This window comes from Lentinus tigrinus (assembly GCF_003813185.1).
Source record: "Lentinus tigrinus ALCF2SS1-7 unplaced genomic scaffold L226scaffold_17, whole genome shotgun sequence".
NCBI lineage: Eukaryota > Fungi > Basidiomycota > Agaricomycetes > Polyporales > Polyporaceae > Lentinus > Lentinus tigrinus.
In genome coordinates, this window is record NW_027137926.1 from 282,682 (window position 1) to 301,184 (window position 18,503).

Consider the following 18,503-nt stretch of genomic DNA (forward strand, 5'->3'; position numbering starts at 1 on the left):
CGTCGCGCCGTCGTCTCCGGGACCGAGGTTCGCTCAACGCCGGTCAACGGGATATTCTGCTGTATCTGGGCTCTGTGGTTGACTGTCTATATGCTTTGGGGTCTTGGTGCTTGCTTCGGTGGTTTAGCTATTGCTGTGCTCTGGGTTCTGGGAATGGACTCGCTTTGCTCGTACGAGTAACAGATGAATGGGAGGTCTTTTCGGAGTCGGGAGTTTGATACTGCATATCCTTTTCGCGACAATCACCTAGGCGAAATTCAGTGGCAGTGGTCTCGCTTAAGGTGTTACCGGCGCATACAGTATATAGGCTCTTGTGCGTGCCTACGATGTCCCGAACCCTCCTTCCTTCTTCTTCCACCTTCCGCTGTCGGGTGAGCAAGTATCGTTACGTGTGTATCGCAGTTCTGTCGGGCTCACGTCACGCCCTAGAAAATATCGCGTATCGACGGGCACATCCCTTCTGAGTGAGGTTTATCGATCTATGTCCAAAATTCTTGACTCACGTTGTTGGTCTAGCCCTCCAATGCGGCCAGCGTCTATTGACCTGACCTCCGTGGGCACGCCTACCGAGGGCACGATTAGGCTGGAAGACCTCCGCCGTCTTGACCTCCCTCGCATGCCATATGGCGACTTGCACAATTTCGTCGACGATCGCCTTGTACTACTCGAAAGCTCCATCGAGGCCATTCAAGAAGTATGCGTTCGCCTAAGGGAACTGCGCAACGCTCATACGCAAGCTTCCTGTATCCCCCCGGAGCTCCTGACCAGGATATTCTCCTACCTAGTGGCCAGGGACATAGACCTTGTTCGGGCCACCCATGTGTGCCACAAGTGGCGCCAGGTCGCGTTGGACAGTTCCTGTCTGTGGACGCGGGTCACCGTCACCAACGTGGAAAAGGCGGAAGCGTACATCACACGATCCCGTCTGCAACTTGTCGATGTTTTCTTTGAGTCTTCCTCAAACCACGTCGTCCGCAGGTTTTCCCGGCTTCTGAAACCTCTTGCCCACCGACTACGCACCCTGGTTGTCGAAGGTTCGGACGCATCGACGGTATCGTACTTCATGTCGGCTTTACACTATTTGCCCGTTCCCCATCTCGAAACCCTACATCTAATTGGTAGTGTGGCCTCCGACTCCGATAGGCGCGCTGTGGACGTTTCCAAGGATGGCCGCAAACTTTTCGTAACCCGGTACGAAGATAGGGTGTCCTTCGCCCACTGTCCCGCACTCCGCTCCCTACGTCTGCACCCTATAGGCCTTTCCTGGGATACAGACGTTTACCGTGGCCTGACTGTGCTCGAGTTGAGGGTCCCGCAGATGCATCATCCGAGTCAAAAGCGCATCTTGGAGATCCTCAAGCAATGCCCAGGTCTCGAGTCTCTTCACCTAGACCTGCCTGCCCTCGCACATCCTACCATACCCGACTCATCGTGGAACATATCCCTCCCTTCCCTATCCATGTGCACGCTCGTCTCCCTTCCTCCCGACAATGTCGCGGCCATTCTATCTCACCTGACGTTGCCGGCTACAACCAGATTCGAGATCTTCACCTCAGAGCATGCCAGAATTGGGCCGACTCCTTCATACGCCGTCCTCCCACGGAACCGAAGCCGTCTTGCGGGGGTGGCTACGATCCACACGATCGAAATTCTGATCCTCAAGCGAGTCCTTCGCCTCAACTGCTTCCATCCGCGTATCTGGAGTCTCGAAGAGCCGGTTCTCATTCTCAATCTTTCACTCCAAAGCCACGCAGAGGATGCGTTGTCAGCATTGCCTCTGAACTTTGATGTATCCGAGCTGGAAATCCTCGTGGTGGCATATCTCAATCAAGTAACGGCGGATGATATGTGGTCGGACATTTTCCATCGCGCGCAGAAGCTCCGCACCTTGCGCCTGGTTGGCTTGAGCTCGCTGGCTGTAGCTTCCGTCTTCAAGGAACTTCGCACGCAGCAGCAGCCCATGATAGGCCATCCCCAGTGCAGCGCACTCACGGATATCGAGCTTGTGGATGTCTCATTCCGACAGGCATGGCTGGTTGCGGAGCTGCTCGGTTGCGTAGAGAAACGGATGGAAATCGGGTTTCCGCTCAAGCGTCTCGAGCTTCTGGATTGTGACATTCCTGAAGGGTTGGTGGAATGTCTGAATGCACTCGGGGTTGAGATATTCGTGAACGAGGATTGAGCCTCATGCGATACACTTGCTGCTTGCCTCATCGCCTCGTGAGCACATCGTGCCTCACACTTTCTTTCTCGTACTGATGGCATATCGAACGATTAAACTTGTAGACTTACGAACAACTCTGTCGAGTGTTTGCCACTGTATCCCTCTCTCACGGTAAATACTACCACTCGATCGCCGGTCCGCGCCCGTAACATGCATATCGAGCCAAACTCTCACGATTATATGGTCCGTCCTGTACGTATGGGGCGTTCTGCCGGGAGGCTGTCCCGGGAAGACGACTGTGCAGCCCGTGAGAGTAGTGAGTAGATGCGTCCTCTCCGTCTCATCCCATCGTCCCATCTACACACTGCCGTGCGGCCCTCCCACAGTAACCCAGGCCTCCAGTGTGTTGTTCCCGCCTTTTGATTGCAATGTCGCACACGGTATGCAGTTTATGTACACACCGCAGTATTGCGCCCTGACTATCGTACAGGGCCCTGGCCATCAGCCCACTGCCAGTGCCATCTCTACGCCGGACATATTCCCTGTTGCCCAGACACCAGCAGCCTTCACAGAAAACAGCGCCGCAATATATGGGTTGTTCGACAAGCGGTCGGCGGCCCGTTACACTAGGCTAGCAGAGGAGGGACGCCGGTTCATACTCGGTCCTATGCCGCCGGATGCGTTCATCGAGCAGTTCCTTGCCAAAGGCCATACGTTGACTGGCATGCCAGACCCGAAGGGAGCATTCTCCGCTCTGCCACACTTGAAGGCGAAGGGGATGAGTGAAAAGGCGAAAGGAAAAGGGGGAAAGGATGAGAGCGGGGAACGGGACGAGAATGTGAACTCGCAGCAGGATGACACGCCAGACGTCCTCGAGCCTGGCAAGAAGGCTCAAGGGAAATCCGCTGAGAAAGATCTATATGTCCCTTTCGTACGTACCCGTCGCTTTGAGTGTTGCTGTGCGCTGATTCCCTCTGTTCTAGCTGGAGGCTCTGAATGAGCGCAAGCCCGATCCCACAAACAAGGGACATCCCTCCCGCTGTCCCGGCTTCGCCTTCCGGGATACGTCTGGACAGGCTGACAAGGCCAACGGTAATGTTGGTTCTGTTAAGCCTGATGTGTCGGTCTACGCAGAGAAGCATCTGCATGCCCTGGATTCGGCCGACTCTCAAGATGCCGCTACGCATATCGGTCTCATCGCGACATTCGTCGAGATCAAGACCGAGATAGACTTCTTCAAGGATCCTCCCTCCAAATCATCTTCGTCCAAGAAGAAGCGCAAATCACGCGCGAAGCACTCCTTCATCCTCGACCACATCAAGAACCAGAAAGTTTTGGAGTACGCTACAAGAGCCCTTGGTCAGAACATCGCGTATGCAGCAGAGGTGTGCGGCAGGCAGTACCGCCAATGCTGTTACTCTGTATCCCTTACTGGCTGTCATGCCCGCTTGATCCGATGGGACCGCGCAGGGGCCATCGTGAGCGCGGCGTTCGACCTCCATAAGCACCCGGAATACCTCTGCCAGTTCTTCTGGTACTTCTCACAGATGTCGGATGAGGAGCGGGGGTATGATATGAGCTTCGGTGTCGCAACCGAGGAAGAGGAAGGGCTGTTCAGGGACACCATCAGAGCGCACGTCATATCTCAGCTCAGTATCCTGCCCCGTGAGGGTCGACGTCGCGCTCAGGGTGGTGTCGTTGAGGACGATGGGGATGAAGACCATGAAAGAGCCGTGGAGGCGGAGCTCGCCCTCCACTACAGACCGGGTGGTGTGTCGTCTATTCTCCTCACGACTCCAGGACTCTCCACACACGAGCGGCCGCGAAAGTTGCTAGTCTCGCAGCCGCTTATCTCCCCAATGACGATGTTCGGTCGCTGCACTCGCTCGTATTGGGCGGTCGATTGCACATGGGACGTGCAATCCGGGAGCTTCCTCGGACGCACCGTTTTCCTGAAGGATACTTGGCGTTACAACGCGCGGGCGTTCGACAGGCAGGAAGGAGATGTTTTGGATGCGCTGAAGCAGGGCAACGTACCCAACATCCCTGATGTCAATTTGCACGAAGACATATGTTCGTTCAAGGACGTGAAAGTTGACGCACATGGAGCACTAGGTGAGCCAATCACGCGTGCATGTTTGATGTTCATGTATTTACTCTGTACTAGTTTCTACGCCTGTATTCCAGTCGACTAAGACGCAGGACTACTACAAAGCAGTGTGGAACTGCTGTAGAGATGGTGTTGTGATGTTGGCCCATACGCACTATCGTCTGAGTCTATTAGTCGTGGGGTATCCCTTAGTCCGATTGCAAGGCAGTCGGGAACTGCTTGAAGCCACCTATCATGCTTTCCAGGGTGAGCCCATACCGTGTGTCGTGCTTGCAGAGGCAATTGCTAACGCTAGGGGTTCTGTTCCTCGACAGCGCTGAAAGGGGCAGAGGTTCTTGGCTATATTCATCGAGATGTTAGTCCAAGTAACATCATACTATGTCGAACTTCGTCGGAGGTGCCCGGTGAAGTCTCCAGGCAGGGATACCTCTGCGACTGGGATCTGTGTCGTCAGCGAAAGGACTCGAAGTTGCTTGATGACTACGAAGTGTCGGTGAGGCTGAGGTTGTCTTCGAACATTATTGAGGAGCCGAGCTGACATTCTGTTGATCTCAGGCTACCTGGCAATTTCAGTCCATCGATACCCTCGAGCGGAAGCCTTCTCAGGACCATAACCACACGATACACCACGACATGGAGTCCACACTCTATGTGACCTTGTATTGTGCCTTGTTATACCTACCACATCACGGTGGAGATCCGGCGAGTTGTTTCCAGAGGATGTTCGACGAGACACATCTCCGTGGTGGTCGGGTAGAGGGCGGAGATGGCAAGTCCAAGAATCGCAGCAACAGGACGTACACTGCGAAGATCAAGTGGGAGTGCGCCCCGATGACTGAATGGCTGAATACTGTGATGGACTATCACTCCTCTGGCCAGCGTGATCGGTGGAATCCCGACGTTCTCGATACCTTTTGGCGTGCATTCTTGGAGGAGAAGCAGGCTCTTCTCCACGTGAACGACAGGTGCTTCAATATCAAGCTTCTTTTGGGCAAGAGGGATGAGAACAAGGTGGAGCAGCGTGCGTCTCGCATCATTCGAGGCATGCCTCTGGTCGCACCTTATCCCTACGGCGCCACTGTCCGTGCCGGCGACATCCGCAAGCGCGGCAATGATGCGGAGGATGAGGTTGCTGCTACGGGACAACCTCCTCTGAAGGTCCGCAAAACCACCCTGACGCCTTCGGGAGGGTCCAAGTCGTCCTATGTGCCGCCGTTGAGCACGCAACAGCTCGGGGTCAACTTATCGACAGTGGATACGTTACCAGCCTCCGTTCCTCCAACCACAGTGAGCGACAATGAGGACATCAATACCGATCACGGTTCTATAGACGATTTGACTCGGTGAGTATACGTGGCTGGCATACACATACATACGTCACGTTGAGCTGATTGAATTGTCACCACAGATGGCCGTTCGAGTTTACGTTCCATCTCCCTATTTTCCCCATTTCGGGATCATCCTTTCCACTTATTTCGGCGTCGTCGGAGAGTGCTGGAAACAGTGGGGCTACTACGGCTTCTCCACTAGCAATGCACGCTGCTAGTGCCCAGCCATCCGCACCCACTTCAAGTTCGTCGCTCGCCACTCGCAGACGTCATATGAATGAATAGGTTTCCAACAAATACACTGTACTGTGTGCGGACGCTTCCATGGCCCAGGAGTAGTACTTATAGGGTATCCTAGGACATAAATGCTACGCTTTCAACACGTCGTTTTCGGAATACAAGCGCTTCTAGTATAATGACATGCCAAATACGACCTCGCCGAGTTTCAGTTTCTAGCATGACAAAGTCGCAGTCCCATGGTTATACCTTGTACCCCCTATGTAGACGACGAATGTGACTATTGACGGGCAGAGAGGATGGTGAGTACTAGCTGTGTGTACTGTACTACCTACTACTGTTCGGGCCACTTCGCGTTGCAACCGGCCACCGGACCGGGATGCCGAGCCAGCGCACATCAGCGCTCTTCACGCCGACACGGTTTCAACTTCCTTGCTGAGCACCGCCAGTACCACTATTCATGGCAGCCTCCTCTTCTTCCGCTCATCTCACGGAATGCGTCTACAATGTTCCTATGCCTCAAGATATGAACTCTCATACCGTCGGTCTCGACATTAATGGTGCTCTGGCTCGCAACTTGAAGCATTTCGCTGAGTCCAAACTATTCACCTTGGGTCCCATGCCGGTACAAGCCTTTCTGGACGAGTTTTTGCCGGATAGCAACCTTGATGGGAGGGGGGGTATGTTATCGAGCGATGGCGCGTTCAGTTCGGTGCCAAAACGTGGACAGTCTTCGGCGGACATCTGTAAGCCTCTGGTGAGTTCGATCACGTTCGAGGACACTGCTAGTTTGTGAATTTCCTCCCAGATCGCAGCTCTGAATCAAAGCACCTCTAGGAAGTCGAGGTGTCCGGGGTTTGTGTTTGAGGACGTTGCCTCGCGCAGTGTGCAGCCCCGTCGACTGGGCCACATGAAGCCACACATCTGTTGCTTTGCAAACGACTTTGTCGACGAAGCCCTGGGCCCGGACAAAGCCTCTAGAGCTGAGCTAGGCTTCGCAGAGCTCTTCTTGGAGATTCAACCTGACCCCACGTGCGACTTCTACAACGATCCAGCTCCCGGTGCAAACGCGGAGACCCGAGCCTCCCATCAGATCGGACAGGACTATGATCCGGAAGACGATGTGCCACAGGTCCTCGAGAGCATCAAAGCACTTGGCCAGCATATCGCGTACGTGCAGGAAGTTTTTTGCCGCCAATTTCGCATTCACTTCTTCACCGTCTCGTTGGCCGGTTCTCGCGCTCGCCTCTTTCGGTGGGATCGCTCGGGATGCATTGTATCAGAGTCCTTCGACATACGTGAGCATCCAGAGCTCCTTTGCGAGTTCCTGTGGCGGTTTTCGCAGACCTCTGTGATCACTCGGGGACACGATACCACGGTGAAATATGCTTCCGCGGAACATGAGGATATCTTCTGCAAGCTCATCGATGAAGAGACGCGCTTGCAGATTGGTCTAACCGGCGAAGAGCTGAGAAGGGCAGTTGCTCAGCACTACGAACCAGGCAAAGTCATGATCGTACAGGTCCCTATGGAAGGGGCGACCCTGGGCCATCGCCAATTCCTATTCTCCCGTCCTATCATGTCAGCAGCCTCGCTTGCTGGAAGGGGCACCAGAGGTTACTGGGCCGTCGATCTCTCTCGTCGAATGGTGGTGTTCATGAAGGACACTTGGCGCCCTCGCTCCTTGGACGAGCTTGAAGGAGACACGTTGCGTCACTTACACGATGCGGACGTCGGCAACGTGCCATTCTTGGTAGCCCATGGCGACGTCATCTCTGCAACCTCCCGTGAGTCGTCCACCATCACGTTAATCTGCGAATCATTCATGGAACTTCTGTTAGGAACTGAGTACCAGACAACAAAGACGGAGGAGTATGCATCTCTACCATGGGTATGCCGAGTGGGTGACAAGGCCGCACACATATCCCGACGCAGACATTACCGCCTCATCTTGGGTCCGGTCGGTTACGATCTGAGATATTTCCAAGGTGCAGATGAGCTGCTCCATGCGACATATGATGCATTCATCGGTGAGTGATCATCTTCACTCTTGGAGAAATATACTGACAAGACTATTGCTACTAGCGATGTTGGATGCGCTCAGGAAGGATTCTCGCCTACATAGAGACATTAGCGCCGGTAACGTCATCTTGGTGCGCGAACGGGGCTCCGAACCAGATTCCAGGAGGAGAGGTTACCTAATCGATTGGGAGTCATCTTCGCACGTCGACGATGCGGGTCTCGCTCTCAAACCAGGGCGTGCGGTATGTTTGCGGTCGTCTTTGAAAGAATGCAAGACGCTGACTGTTCTATTAGGGCACATGGGAGTTTATGTCCATCAAGATGCTCAGCGACGTAACCGGAAACGAGCGACAAACAATAGAGGACGACATGGAGTCTCTGCTCTACGTTGTTCTATATTGCGCCCTCCTCTGGTTACCTCACAACCTCTCTGATCAAGAGGTCTCCGAGACGTACACGAGGTTCTTCGAATTCTCCACTAGGCATAGTGGCGTCGCGGTGGGTGGTGATGGCAAGGCATCCAACGCGTATAGCCGTCGCTACACAAGGGACATCGCATTTGACTGTCCAGCAGTCAAGGTGTGGCTGGACACCATCATGGACTACTGCTCACCACGAGAAGGCGCAGAGAAGGGCAAGTGGACGCCCGACCACGTGGATGCCTTCTGGTCCGACTTCCTGAACACGCAAGCTCTCGACCGCCGTGGTCGCGTTGCTCATCATGTGCGCAGAAACCAACCACAAGAAACCATATCTTCTGACGAGGAGGACGATGAGACCTCAACAAGCAGCTCAGCATCTACCGCCGATTCAATCACGCATCTGTCGACCTCTGTACACGCACACGACCCAACTCCCGCTCGCGGCCGTTCACCATTTCACGCCCTCCCGAGCCCAGTAACCGATACTCGTCGGCCTGCTGTCGCGGGTGCGGCCACGAAACGGACTACTCGGGCCTCTACGGCCGTAGAATCTGCTCCACGACCAAAACGTACTCGAACGACGGTGACGCAGGCCCGTCGTCGTGAACGTCCCGACCCATCTCCCCTGCGACGCAGCCAGCGTATTCAGGATCAGCAAAGCCGCAAGAACTCTGAGGAATCCAGGCCAGCTACAAGATCGAGTGGTCGGAAAGCTAACGCCCCAGCCTCCGGTACGCGTGCCGGCCAGTCCTCTCGTGGTGCACGAGGACGCGGACGCGGACGCGGCCGCGGGCGTGGTGCTGCTCCGCGCAAGTAATGCCACTGTGGTCTCGTACTCCGTCGTATTCTCCTTGCACTCCTGCTGCCGCGCGTTCACTTCCTGCGCTTGGTCATGCGGTACCTCACTCGAGGCGCAAGTTGACAACGGCGAGGTACGAGACCAGCAACTTCATTCTCCTTCAAGTAAGGTACTCCGTCTTGTTCGTATTCGTGTCTCGCTCTCCTATATGTCGCTGTCGTGCTATCCTGTGCCTTCTCTCGTTTGCCTCTTAGCCATCTGCTGTCACTCGCATTACTAACTCAATGATCGTAATACAGAGGTTTGTTTTAGCCTGAAAAGTACGGTAGCATCGGTGACAACGACTGTCCTGTGGTTTCTCAGGCTTTCGTGGGCCGCTGTTGATGATAGGTTTGCTCTCCTCATTTATTGGCAAGTACAACTCAGTCACGATGCTAGCTTGAAGGACACTCCGCCTGGCAACAGTTCAAGATTTTGAAGGCGCTGGATTTGGACCCATCCGGTCGCCTCTCGAAGGCGAAGACGTTCATTGAACGATCCGGGCAACTTACCTCGCCGTATTAAGCGGTCCTGTGGTAAGGTTTCGAACAGGGGTTGTCCAACACGCTCTTGCCGCACGATTCGGTTCCGAATGAGTACAGTGGAATGTAGTACATGCAGGCAAATGAGGTACGAATGATACACATTTGGCTACAGGGCAATCTAATCCAACACGTTCACATGGTCCTCGTTTCTGTCGTCATAAATTGCGATATTGGACGCACCAACTTCGTTGACGGCGGCGGCTGGGCCGCCCTGACCAGCTCCGTGTCCATCCTCGTCGTGGTCACCATCGCCTATTTCATGACCTGGAGCCATCTATACAGACGCAATGTCCAATGAGTGATCAGTTGCGCAAACAATACACTACTGGCACTCACCGCGCTGATCTTGAAGATTAACTTCGACCCGAGCCCGCTCAGTCTGGACGAGAAGGGCTGCAACGAGTACTTCGAAATCAGGAAGAACACTTCGAGCATGAATATCTGCAGCGCCGGCAGCCTAAGCAGCGCGTCTTCGAGGCGCCCCCAATCCATGCGGAAGACCGGATCGTTCTTCATGTCGGCGACAGCAACGCCGAGGCCCACCCCTCGCAGCCGTGCAGAAGGCACGAGACACAAGATTTCGAGGTAAGCTGAGAACGCGATCGACATCGTGTCTGCAGCTTCGGAGTCGAAGTATGAAGTTGGGGTACTGAGGTCGAGCGTCAGATGCTCAAGGTTCGTACACGCAGATAGGCCGAGCACGTCCCATCGTCCCGTGAAGTCTAAGAAAAAGCCCGTTGCGTCAGCCAGCGCCAGCGATTATTCGGAATACGCGCTCACAAGTATGTCCGTACACGATGGGGTAGAAGTAGTAAAAACTCAATCGCCGTAAGGATGGGCCGAGTTGGCGGAGGAAGGTGCCATATCCAGTGATGAGCATATGCAGCTCGTTCTCGTCGTCGATGGACAGAGCATGATCATATGAGATGATATCGTAGGAAAGCGAAAGCTCTATCCCCGGCATCGTGCTTGAGAGCGCTCCGAGGGCGCGGAGGGAGGCGTAGAGGATTGGCAGCCAGTGCGGCTCGATCTCGAGAGCCTCCAATGCGTGGATCTCGACAGGCCCCCCTGATGGGATCAGGCCTTCCTGGACAAGTTGCTCGGGCGGGGGGAGAGCTTCCTGCATTGGGTTTCGAACGTCATCCTCCGCTGAGAGTTCTACTTTGATGATGCTGGAGAACAGCGAGATGATGTTCATGAGACAGAAGAAGTTGTCCTTCTTGCAATGCGATGCTGCGAGCCTCAGGTAATGGAGGGACTGGCGGTGAGGCATGTCGACGACGCCCGGGTCGATGGAGAAGGGTATGTCGGCAACCTCAAGCTCGCACAGATTCGGCAAGTTGGCGATGAGCTTCATGAGGGCACGAAGTGATATGAAAGAGTCCGCATCCAAGCGGGCACCGCTCAGGACTAGGGATTGGACGTTCCAACGAATGTCCGGAGCAGATGAGAGGAGCCACGGGAGGGTCTCGAGCTTCTCTTTCCCGGAAGCATAGAGCTCGCGAAAAAGATAACTGTGCGCCGTCGGCTGCCAATCCTTGCATACGAGGGAGCACGTCTGCAGGGTCCGGCGGTCATATTGTAGATGTTCAAGTATCATGTACTCGAGCTCGAGAGGGAGAAAGGGGAGAGGAGGCTCAGGAATTGCTCCCAGAGTGACTGAAGCCGTGCGGAGTCGATCGTAAAGGGAGATTCCTTCCGTGTGCGAGAGGATGTCCCGAAAAGTCGACCAGACTATCGAAACTGTTGTGAGCATGATCGCGGTTCGCATACTGTCAGCAAAGAACACACGTACCGTCCAAGAAAAGCCTTGTCAAAAATTCGCTATAAGCAACGAGTAGCATATCTGCTAGCGCAAGATGCAGATGGAATGGGTGGAATGGGTACCTCTCAGAGGATTATATGGTCTCGGAAGAGTGCCAGAGCGCACAAAGCTACGACATGGTTCCCTTGTAAGCCTACCGAGACACCAAGTGCTTCAACGCTGCAATTGAGTAACGAGTCAAGACTTCAAAGAAGCAAGTGCATGGTCCTTTTTTCCTCTTCCTTTCGTGGTGGTAGGCGGACATATTTGACTTTTGTCTTTGCTCGGAGTCGCAGCACCGGCACTTGGCACATTGATGGCGCTCATGTCCACGTGATCAGCGTTGGGCGCTCCCAACCGTCTCAGCCTACGGTGGCTACTCGTCTTGAAACAGCTTAAGTTGCGCTACATATTCTTGGCTGTGAATCTCCTTACGTGCTAGAACGTACGGGCTGGCACATTCTGACAGACTGTGAGTAGGGACCTCCACGTCTGAGCCTCATGATTCCGGCTGATCTGTGACGCCATGTCACTCCATGGCCAGGCTTCAACTTGACAACATTACATGCACGCTCAGCAGCGTTGCGTGCACTCGCATCGACTTGGCAAACAAGAAGTGGCCTGAAGAATTTGTGTACTAGGTTCTGTGATCTTGGCTTCCGGAGTGCTCGAGAGTACAAAGGAGACGCCTCAGGCCTCAGGTACTTAGCCTCAGGTACGTCCATCCGATCTCCGATATTGTCGCCCCGGCTTCAGAGAGCTCCCCCGCATCATGCCGATTTTGGTTAGGACGTCGTGGATGCCGGGCGCGGGGAGCCAGATTGTGATGGCCTTTGTCCCCATTACCAAGGGCATGATGGTGTCGTCAAACGGTGTACAATCCTTAGCCGTGACCCCAAATCTTTTGTGTTTGCCGTGAATATCCGTCGCAGCGTCAGTCTGGGCAAGGGCTCTGGAGTTTCGTAGCGACGTGTCGACTTTGTCGAGACTGATTGAGACTTCGAGGGCAAGCCGCATCATCCGCGTAACTAAGTATGACACTACGCGACGGCTCTGAGAATCTGAAGGACAGATCAGATCTGGACGATACGATTGCTCCACGCACGAGGTTACCCGAAGATGTCTTGTCTTGTTGTCTCAGTCTTGTTGTGCCACTCACTAGTAGGGTGCCTGCCACTCGTGGCTATATTGCTTTCGGTATGGCACAGACGAATACATATGACGTGGGCGCACTTGCTCTCAGGATATAAGAAGAGGCCGTTCACTTGTGTTCCTGTATATATACTCCCGTCTCTGCACCCGCAACCAGTGACTAGTAAGCTCGCAGCCTCTCTCCGTAATCTGTGTTTTGCTTACTGTGGATCTTGTAGACTCCTCTCAGGGCACCATCCACCATCGTGACTCAAATTCCACGCCGTAGATGCACTTCGTAAGTTTCATGTCTACCTCTGCCACTGTGTTTACTTACCGCTGGCTTACTGCTATCGCAGTTGCCGCCGGCAGACATGACGAGCTGCGATCAGTCCCGCGGCAAACCCTCAGGCACCGTTCCTCGCATGGAAGCGAGTCCAACGGATCGCCACACATTCCCCACTCCTCCACTTCCATCATGTAACGACGTCCATCCACTCTTCAAATGCGCTTCTCCACTTTGCACAACCGTCGCCTCTCGCGAAACCACGGCCGACATCACTTCCTTCCCTGTTGAGCTCCTAAGCGAGCTTTTCTCATATCTTGCTTGGACGCGACCCCTGGAGGCTGATCTTGTCGTCGCGACACACGTATGTCGCCTTTGGCGCATCGCAGCCCTTGACAACCCCCTGCTATGGGCCCACCTATCGGCCACTAGCCTATCGAAAGCGCGGGTTTTCTTTGAGCGGTCAAAGAGGGTACCGCTGGAGGTTCACATCAGCAGCCTAGACGATGCCGAGGCTATGCTAAACCTACTCCGATCACATAGCGCTCGTTTGCGCTCTCTGTATGTCGAGACCTCCGATCTTCCGACGACAGCACAATATGTCCTCCACCTCTCGCAGATGCACGTCCCGATCTTGGAGTCGCTACGTCTCGAAGGGCCAGAGCTCTTCCCGTCGGACCCAGGCACGGCGCGCATCTTGCACGCACTTCAGTCTCGTTGCGGGCAGGAACACTGGACCGCCTCAACTCCACTTCTACGGCATCTTCACATCCGTTCCCTGGGCATTCCCTGGGAGGCATCTCTGTACCAGAACCTCTCGGTTCTGGACCTCCGCGCTCCGGGGATGTCTCCTCCCACCATCACTCGCCTTCTCGACATACTACGACAATGTCCAGATTTGGACTCATTCGCTCTGCAAACGCCAACACTTACCGAGCTATCTGTCTCAACGACGGAAGCGGAGTGGATGGTGCACCTACCTCGACTTCGCACGTTTCACCTGGACGGTCCCCCTCCCGGTCAGATCGCCGAGATCCTCGAGCACCTCACACTTCCGCCGACGACGCACTATACCCTTTCTACCGTCGATTCGCCTATACTGCCCTCACAATACCCAGTCCTGCCGGCGGATCACAGTCACTTCCCCGCGTTGTCGTCTTTCCGTGTCATTGACTTCAAGCAAGTCGGCCCCGGGAGCATACTGCTGCAGTGTTCGCACATCACTCCAGATGACCCTATCCTTACCCTCGCTGTAGGCGTGTCCGACATTGCCGCAGGCCTTGCGAATCTCTCTAGTGCGATCGATGTGACTGCTGTCGAGTCGCTCAGTGTCTCGCTCCAAGAAGGAACCGAGATCACCTTCGCCGACTGGTGCGCTACATTGTGCGAGTTCGCCAGTCTGACCACTCTGCATCTCGTCGGCGCGACCAACAACACCATCCGTAGTGCGCTCGGGACGCTCTGGACTCCGCTCGCTCACTGTCCAACGTCGCCGAGCAGTCCCTCCCCGCGCTCCCCGACTGGCTCCCCCGCGCGCTCACTGTGCGGAAAGTTGTCGGAGCTGGCGCTGTCGGAGGTCGAGACGCCATGTCGTGTCTCGACGGATCTCCTGTGGCTCTGCGACGAGCGTAAGCGGCTCGGATGTGATATTCGGAGCATCCAGACGGATGCTGGCTTCCTTTCGGACTCGTGCGTAAAAGGACTACGGACTCGCGGTGTAGAGTTTAAGATTGTACTATAGGATAGAGACTCGGGTCGCTCAGGAATGATTCATTGCATACCGAAAGATTTTCGACGTTGGCGACGGTGAGTCGGTGACTGGCGAGCGTTGGGTACCAGCGTGGCCCGGGCCTGATCTTCGTCGTGCATGTCGTAACGCGCCTCCCCCTGATAGCACGAATTCCCGGTCGGTCTCACAAAGTACGCGTACTGTACATATGTACAGTACTGATCACTGCTTTCGCGAGAGTATCAGCATGTACCTGGCCGCTTGTGAGTGTCCGCCGGTTATACGGACGAAGGATGTTACAGTTCTTAAGCGTTTTGTCGTTTGTCGGTTGTTGTCGGTTGTTGTTGATGGAGGTGAGAACTTTCGGAGCCTTGATCCTGGTCGACAGGCTCTGCTAAGTCCCGTACACCGACTATCCCGACGCTTCGCAAAACGGTAATCATTGATCATTGGCGCGTATTCGTTGTCATCGGCGGAATACCGCTGAGCTCAGGAAGACACCATAACTTCTTGCCTACTTGCTGTGTTCCGACGAAGTGCACTAAACATGTAGTAACGGTATCCCATCGAAAGCGGGGCCCGTCTGCAGCTGCACGTACATACCCGAGTCTCGATGATCGGCTTCCGTCATCGCTGTCGTAAGTGCTGCATTTGTATGGCCGCCTTCTTCGGTGTAGCCCCCATCGATATCCCGGAGTGCCACACATGTGACGTCCCAGCTTATGGCGTGCTCGTCTCCAACTCGGCATGCCCAATCTCTGTCATCACCGTCATGTCGGCTCATCAGGAGGCAACGAGAGGTCGGTCACACTGGAGCGGAATGACTCGCAAGTTGCCAGACCGTACTCAGCTCACATGCCAACATGCTTAGTGTATTACATGTGCGGCCTGGACGAGACAGCAGCTGAGCAGGCCGCACGCGAACTTGGCCTCCCGCCGTCGTACAGGAACGAGGAGACGGCGTTCGACAACCCCTCATGGAATCTATACCGGTACTGGCTCGGGGATGGCAAGCTGTATCGGAGAGTAGAAACCCGTAGGAATTTCCGTTGGGTCATCTAGACAAGTTCGCGCTGACGCGTCTGTGCCAATCTATCCATCATGAATCATAGCTGCGGATCTGCACGCGGCGCTAGAAGAGCTCGGGTTTCGTCCAGAGGTTGTGCCGCTCGCGGACTTCAGCGAGGCGGCCCTGTCCCATCTAGACGTTCGTAACTGGGCGAGGCGTCTGGCGTATACCGTGTATCATCAGGCAGCGCAGTGAGTCGTGTTCTGGGGTTAGTGGACGTGGTGTGACAACTCACTGGTACATCTGCGACAGGATTCCGCCGATGCCACAGGCTCGCTTCTAGTTTGATCAGCTTGGCTGGACCGTTGCTGCACAAGTCGAGAGCGATTCCGTTGTCAGGTGTCTTGTTATCGCGTAGACACAATGTACGATTATGAGTTCTGTGGTGGAAGGAGGAACACGTAGAGAGGCCAAGTGTGCCACGGAGAAACCATCTCGCGCATTCCTCGTGACTCGAACCCAAGTCCCTCGTAGACCGCAACCTGCATATTCACTCTCAGTATATAGCTTGTTTATGTAACTTGGAGAAACTTACATTGCGAGCCCTCGTAGTCGAACAGGCGATGTTCTGGCCCAGCGAGGATACCTGAATCCACACAGGATTTGCTTGAGCTAGCGAACGCGAGTGGCCTTGTATACTACTCACCTTCTGTCGAACCGGTTCGAGCAACGCACGGGCGATTCCTTGCCTCTGTTTGTCTGCGCGTACCATCGCAGTGCGGAGCCACCAGACGTCAGCGAGGGCCTTCGAAAGCTCTCGATGAGGGATTATCCAGCAGTCGGTAGGGACTGGCGACTTACTGCAGGGGCTATACATTTCGTGACAAATGTTGGAAACTCGTGAGTGTACTGTACGAAGTCAGCCGAAGTGCGGACTAGCGATTGTGGATGGCATACCGTGTTCTTGTAGTACTCCAGACCCTCCGGCGACAGCGCGTCGAGCAGTGGCTCTTGGATCTTTGCCCGCTCTTCCTTCCTGAACCAGACAAGGTCAATGATTCAACAACCTAAGCTCGACAGGGCTTCACAAACAACACTCACGATATCTTGGTAGTCGCTCCCGGCGGCGTCCACATCATGAATCCCACCAGCTCGTCACCTTCCGTAGCAGTCCATAGCTCTCCTATGGCGACCCCATCGTTGACCCACGTCCTCGCTATGAGGGGGACTAATAGTGGGTCATTGCCGACCAGCGCCAGGAGACCCGGGTCTATCCGATACGTAGTCAATACATTGCAGTCGAGAGCATAACGTGAAACTATACCTACCGTCGATGCTAAGGTCGATCATCAATTTGATGACATCCTCCTTGAGTGCTTCTACGGGACAGTTAAAGCACGAATGATCAGTCAGTGGGACGTAGGAGCTTCGTGTACCTGAAGGTGCTGGGACCTGCTGGATGATGACATTCGCCGGAGCCATCGCACAAACAATGGCGATGTGTGGCTTATGTGTGGGGGATGGATGTACCTTGTGTCTGTGCCGCTGTTTATTTATTGCGTGTCAGCGGGTCGATATGTGCGCGTCTGAACGGTCTAAGTCAGGTTCGGACCCATGATTTGCAATGTCGGGCCATGCGATAATCATTCGCCCGGTTGACGGTCGTGGCTGGTTCTGAATTCAGGGGAGAGTGCAGCGCGTTGCACGAATACTTGAAGTGATCCATTGTTAGGGATACGTCGGGGGTAAGCCGCTGACTGAAACGCTTGACCGTCGTTGTATCGAAGCAGTGATGCCCGCTGGAAGGCACAGACGACCGACTAGACGCAGGTATAAACGGAAGGAGCACGGTGAGGGATATAATCCATTGATCGATGTTTCGTAAACGCACCTCGACTTGATGCTTGCTCCCTCCTCCTCACGATGTACAAGGCACTCACCTCACCAAATGGGGCCATACTCTTGCCGTCGGCAGACATGCTATTGCCACATATCTCGGACGAGATCAATATATTGGCGCACTGGTACACATCGATTGATTCCTTCTTATCATACTTCACTTGCTATTTCATAGACTCCGCTCATAATCACGGTCTCCTCAGGACCAGAGGGCCTGGAAGGTGGTGCCTTGGTACCTGTATGAGCACAGGTCAGTATCATGTTCCTTCCACAGGAGAAATAGATACGCACCCTATGTGCGACCTGCCAGGATCAATAAAGGTGCTGCGTAGTAGGTTAATACCGTGATCTCAATGTCGTCTTGAATGAGTGATGCAATCATGCACGGTGACGTACATATAGCCGCGGTCACCGGGAACATTGAGCTTCTCCTTGAAGAAGGCGAAGAAAGCCTTGGAGTACTTCTCGTTCTTCTCGGGCTGGAGGTTATCCAGACTGATCTGTACGAGGATAGGTGGGAAAGGGCAGGGGTCCGATAAATGCAGTTGAACGTACGATGGTGAGGAGGAAGGCAGGGTCGAACGTGCCCTTGAACGTCAAGGGCTTGCTGTGGTCGAGGTGGACTGAGATGTAATCCTCGGGCTTCCCCAAAGTCTCGGCGGCGAACTCCCGATGTCGTTGCGCTTGAGCATGTTATCGAGGCGGACTGCACATAGCCAACACACCTTCGAGAACTCGATGCAGAACGCCTTCTCGTCTGCGACGGTAACGTTCGTCTTGAGATCGAGGCCGGGCATGTTGGTGGTGGCAGATGGGTAGGAAAGAGAGCGAACGATGACCAAGACACCGAGCTCGAGCTATATATCGATATCCGGAATGGCCACCGGTAGTGTTGCCGTGGAGTGGAGTCGGAGTCGCTCTGGAGTGTCGCCTATCAAACTCCGATGCACCCCAGAGTAACTCGGAGTCACTCCGGAGT

At 54.6% G+C, this 18,503-nt stretch overlaps 7 protein-coding genes across 7 annotated transcripts; 4 read left to right on the top strand and 3 right to left on the bottom strand.

Annotated features, from left to right (window-relative positions):
• Window position 1: 1 nt before the first annotated feature.
• On the top strand, window positions 2-2,387 carry L226DRAFT_101906 (uncharacterized protein). Its single transcript, XM_067672062.1, has 3 exons — window positions 2-371; window positions 430-464; window positions 517-2,387. Exons 1-3 carry the CDS (start codon window positions 327-329, stop codon window positions 2,180-2,182), a joined length of 1,746 nt encoding a protein of 581 aa, XP_067534107.1. The 5' UTR covers window positions 2-326; the 3' UTR covers window positions 2,183-2,387.
• L226DRAFT_614047 (uncharacterized protein) lies at window positions 2,167-6,131 on the top strand. The gene is made up of 7 exons (XM_067686578.1): window positions 2,167-2,604; window positions 2,655-3,095; window positions 3,148-4,279; window positions 4,332-4,520; window positions 4,589-4,767; window positions 4,830-5,617; window positions 5,683-6,131. The coding sequence occupies exons 1-7, from the start codon at window positions 2,593-2,595 to the stop codon at window positions 5,885-5,887; spliced, it is 2,946 nt and encodes a 981-aa protein (XP_067534108.1). The 5' UTR covers window positions 2,167-2,592; the 3' UTR covers window positions 5,888-6,131.
• A 151-nt stretch (window positions 6,132-6,282) lies between these two features.
• On the top strand, window positions 6,283-9,384 carry L226DRAFT_536218 (uncharacterized protein). Its single transcript, XM_067681070.1, has 5 exons — window positions 6,283-6,596; window positions 6,648-7,626; window positions 7,681-7,869; window positions 7,925-8,103; window positions 8,156-9,384. The coding sequence occupies exons 1-5, from the start codon at window positions 6,300-6,302 to the stop codon at window positions 9,098-9,100; spliced, it is 2,589 nt and encodes an 862-aa protein (XP_067534109.1). The 5' UTR covers window positions 6,283-6,299; the 3' UTR covers window positions 9,101-9,384.
• Window positions 9,385-9,724: 340 nt separating this feature from the next.
• On the bottom strand, window positions 9,725-11,705 carry L226DRAFT_614050 (uncharacterized protein). The gene is made up of 4 exons (XM_067686579.1): window positions 11,462-11,705; window positions 10,447-11,400; window positions 10,003-10,388; window positions 9,725-9,940 (listed from the first exon to the last, which is right to left on the bottom strand). The coding sequence occupies exons 1-4, from the start codon at window positions 11,508-11,510 to the stop codon at window positions 9,785-9,787; spliced, it is 1,545 nt and encodes a 514-aa protein (XP_067534110.1). The 5' UTR covers window positions 11,511-11,705; the 3' UTR covers window positions 9,725-9,784.
• Window positions 11,706-12,890: 1,185 nt separating this feature from the next.
• On the top strand, window positions 12,891-15,968 carry L226DRAFT_572210 (uncharacterized protein; the record flags this gene model as incomplete). The annotated part of the gene is made up of 5 exons (XM_067684650.1): window positions 12,891-12,899; window positions 12,961-14,515; window positions 15,488-15,652; window positions 15,729-15,876; window positions 15,938-15,968. 5 exons carry the CDS (start codon window positions 12,891-12,893, stop codon window positions 15,966-15,968), a joined length of 1,908 nt encoding a protein of 635 aa, XP_067534111.1.
• A 41-nt stretch (window positions 15,969-16,009) lies between these two features.
• L226DRAFT_561245 (uncharacterized protein) lies at window positions 16,010-17,316 on the bottom strand. The gene is made up of 8 exons (XM_067683421.1): window positions 17,062-17,316; window positions 16,954-17,004; window positions 16,727-16,895; window positions 16,583-16,661; window positions 16,487-16,534; window positions 16,332-16,430; window positions 16,221-16,271; window positions 16,010-16,167 (listed from the first exon to the last, which is right to left on the bottom strand). The coding sequence occupies exons 1-8, from the start codon at window positions 17,105-17,107 to the stop codon at window positions 16,057-16,059; spliced, it is 654 nt and encodes a 217-aa protein (XP_067534112.1). The 5' UTR covers window positions 17,108-17,316; the 3' UTR covers window positions 16,010-16,056.
• A 316-nt stretch (window positions 17,317-17,632) lies between these two features.
• L226DRAFT_614053 (Tautomerase/MIF) lies at window positions 17,633-18,408 on the bottom strand. The gene is made up of 5 exons (XM_067686580.1): window positions 18,250-18,408; window positions 18,080-18,190; window positions 17,921-18,024; window positions 17,816-17,848; window positions 17,633-17,760 (listed from the first exon to the last, which is right to left on the bottom strand). The coding sequence occupies exons 1-5, from the start codon at window positions 18,319-18,321 to the stop codon at window positions 17,724-17,726; spliced, it is 357 nt and encodes a 118-aa protein (XP_067534113.1). The 5' UTR covers window positions 18,322-18,408; the 3' UTR covers window positions 17,633-17,723.
• Window positions 18,409-18,503: the final 95 nt, after the last annotated feature.

Coding starts and splice junctions, on each gene's coding strand:
- L226DRAFT_101906 (XM_067672062.1), top strand. CDS start 327: ATGTCCCGAACCCTCCTTCCTTCTTCTTCCACCTTCCGCTGTCGG. Junction 372..429: donor CTTCCACCTTCCGCTGTCGG/GTGAGCAAGTAT, acceptor GTCACGCCCTAG/AAAATATCGCGTATCGACGG. Junction 465..516: donor GACGGGCACATCCCTTCTGA/GTGAGGTTTATC, acceptor TTGTTGGTCTAG/CCCTCCAATGCGGCCAGCGT.
- L226DRAFT_614047 (XM_067686578.1), top strand. Junction 4,521..4,588: donor CACCTATCATGCTTTCCAGG/GTGAGCCCATAC, acceptor GTTCCTCGACAG/CGCTGAAAGGGGCAGAGGTT. Junction 4,768..4,829: donor TTGATGACTACGAAGTGTCG/GTGAGGCTGAGG, acceptor TGTTGATCTCAG/GCTACCTGGCAATTTCAGTC.
- L226DRAFT_536218 (XM_067681070.1), top strand. CDS start 6,300: ATGGCAGCCTCCTCTTCTTCCGCTCATCTCACGGAATGCGTCTACAAT. Junction 7,870..7,924: donor GACATATGATGCATTCATCG/GTGAGTGATCAT, acceptor TATTGCTACTAG/CGATGTTGGATGCGCTCAGG. Junction 8,104..8,155: donor CTCTCAAACCAGGGCGTGCG/GTATGTTTGCGG, acceptor CTGTTCTATTAG/GGCACATGGGAGTTTATGTC.
- L226DRAFT_614050 (XM_067686579.1), bottom strand. CDS start 11,510: ATGCTACTCGTTGCTTATAGCGAATTTTTGACAAGGCTTTTCTTGGAC. Junction 11,401..11,461: donor GACAAGGCTTTTCTTGGACG/GTACGTGTGTTC, acceptor CAGTTTCGATAG/TCTGGTCGACTTTTCGGGAC. Junction 9,941..10,002: donor TAATCTTCAAGATCAGCGCG/GTGAGTGCCAGT, acceptor GCGTCTGTATAG/ATGGCTCCAGGTCATGAAAT.
- L226DRAFT_561245 (XM_067683421.1), bottom strand. CDS start 17,107: ATGGCTCCGGCGAATGTCATCATCCAGCAGGTCCCAGCACCTTCAG. Junction 17,005..17,061: donor GCAGGTCCCAGCACCTTCAG/GTACACGAAGCT, acceptor ACTGTCCCGTAG/AAGCACTCAAGGAGGATGTC. Junction 16,896..16,953: donor GATCGACCTTAGCATCGACG/GTAGGTATAGTT, acceptor CGTATCGGATAG/ACCCGGGTCTCCTGGCGCTG.
- L226DRAFT_614053 (XM_067686580.1), bottom strand. CDS start 18,321: ATGCCCGGCCTCGATCTCAAGACGAACGTTACCGTCGCAGACGAGAAG. Junction 18,191..18,249: donor TCTGCATCGAGTTCTCGAAG/GTGTGTTGGCTA, acceptor CGACATCGGGAG/TTCGCCGCCGAGACTTTGGG. Junction 17,761..17,815: donor CCTGGCAGGTCGCACATAGG/GTGCGTATCTAT, acceptor GTGCTCATACAG/GTACCAAGGCACCACCTTCC.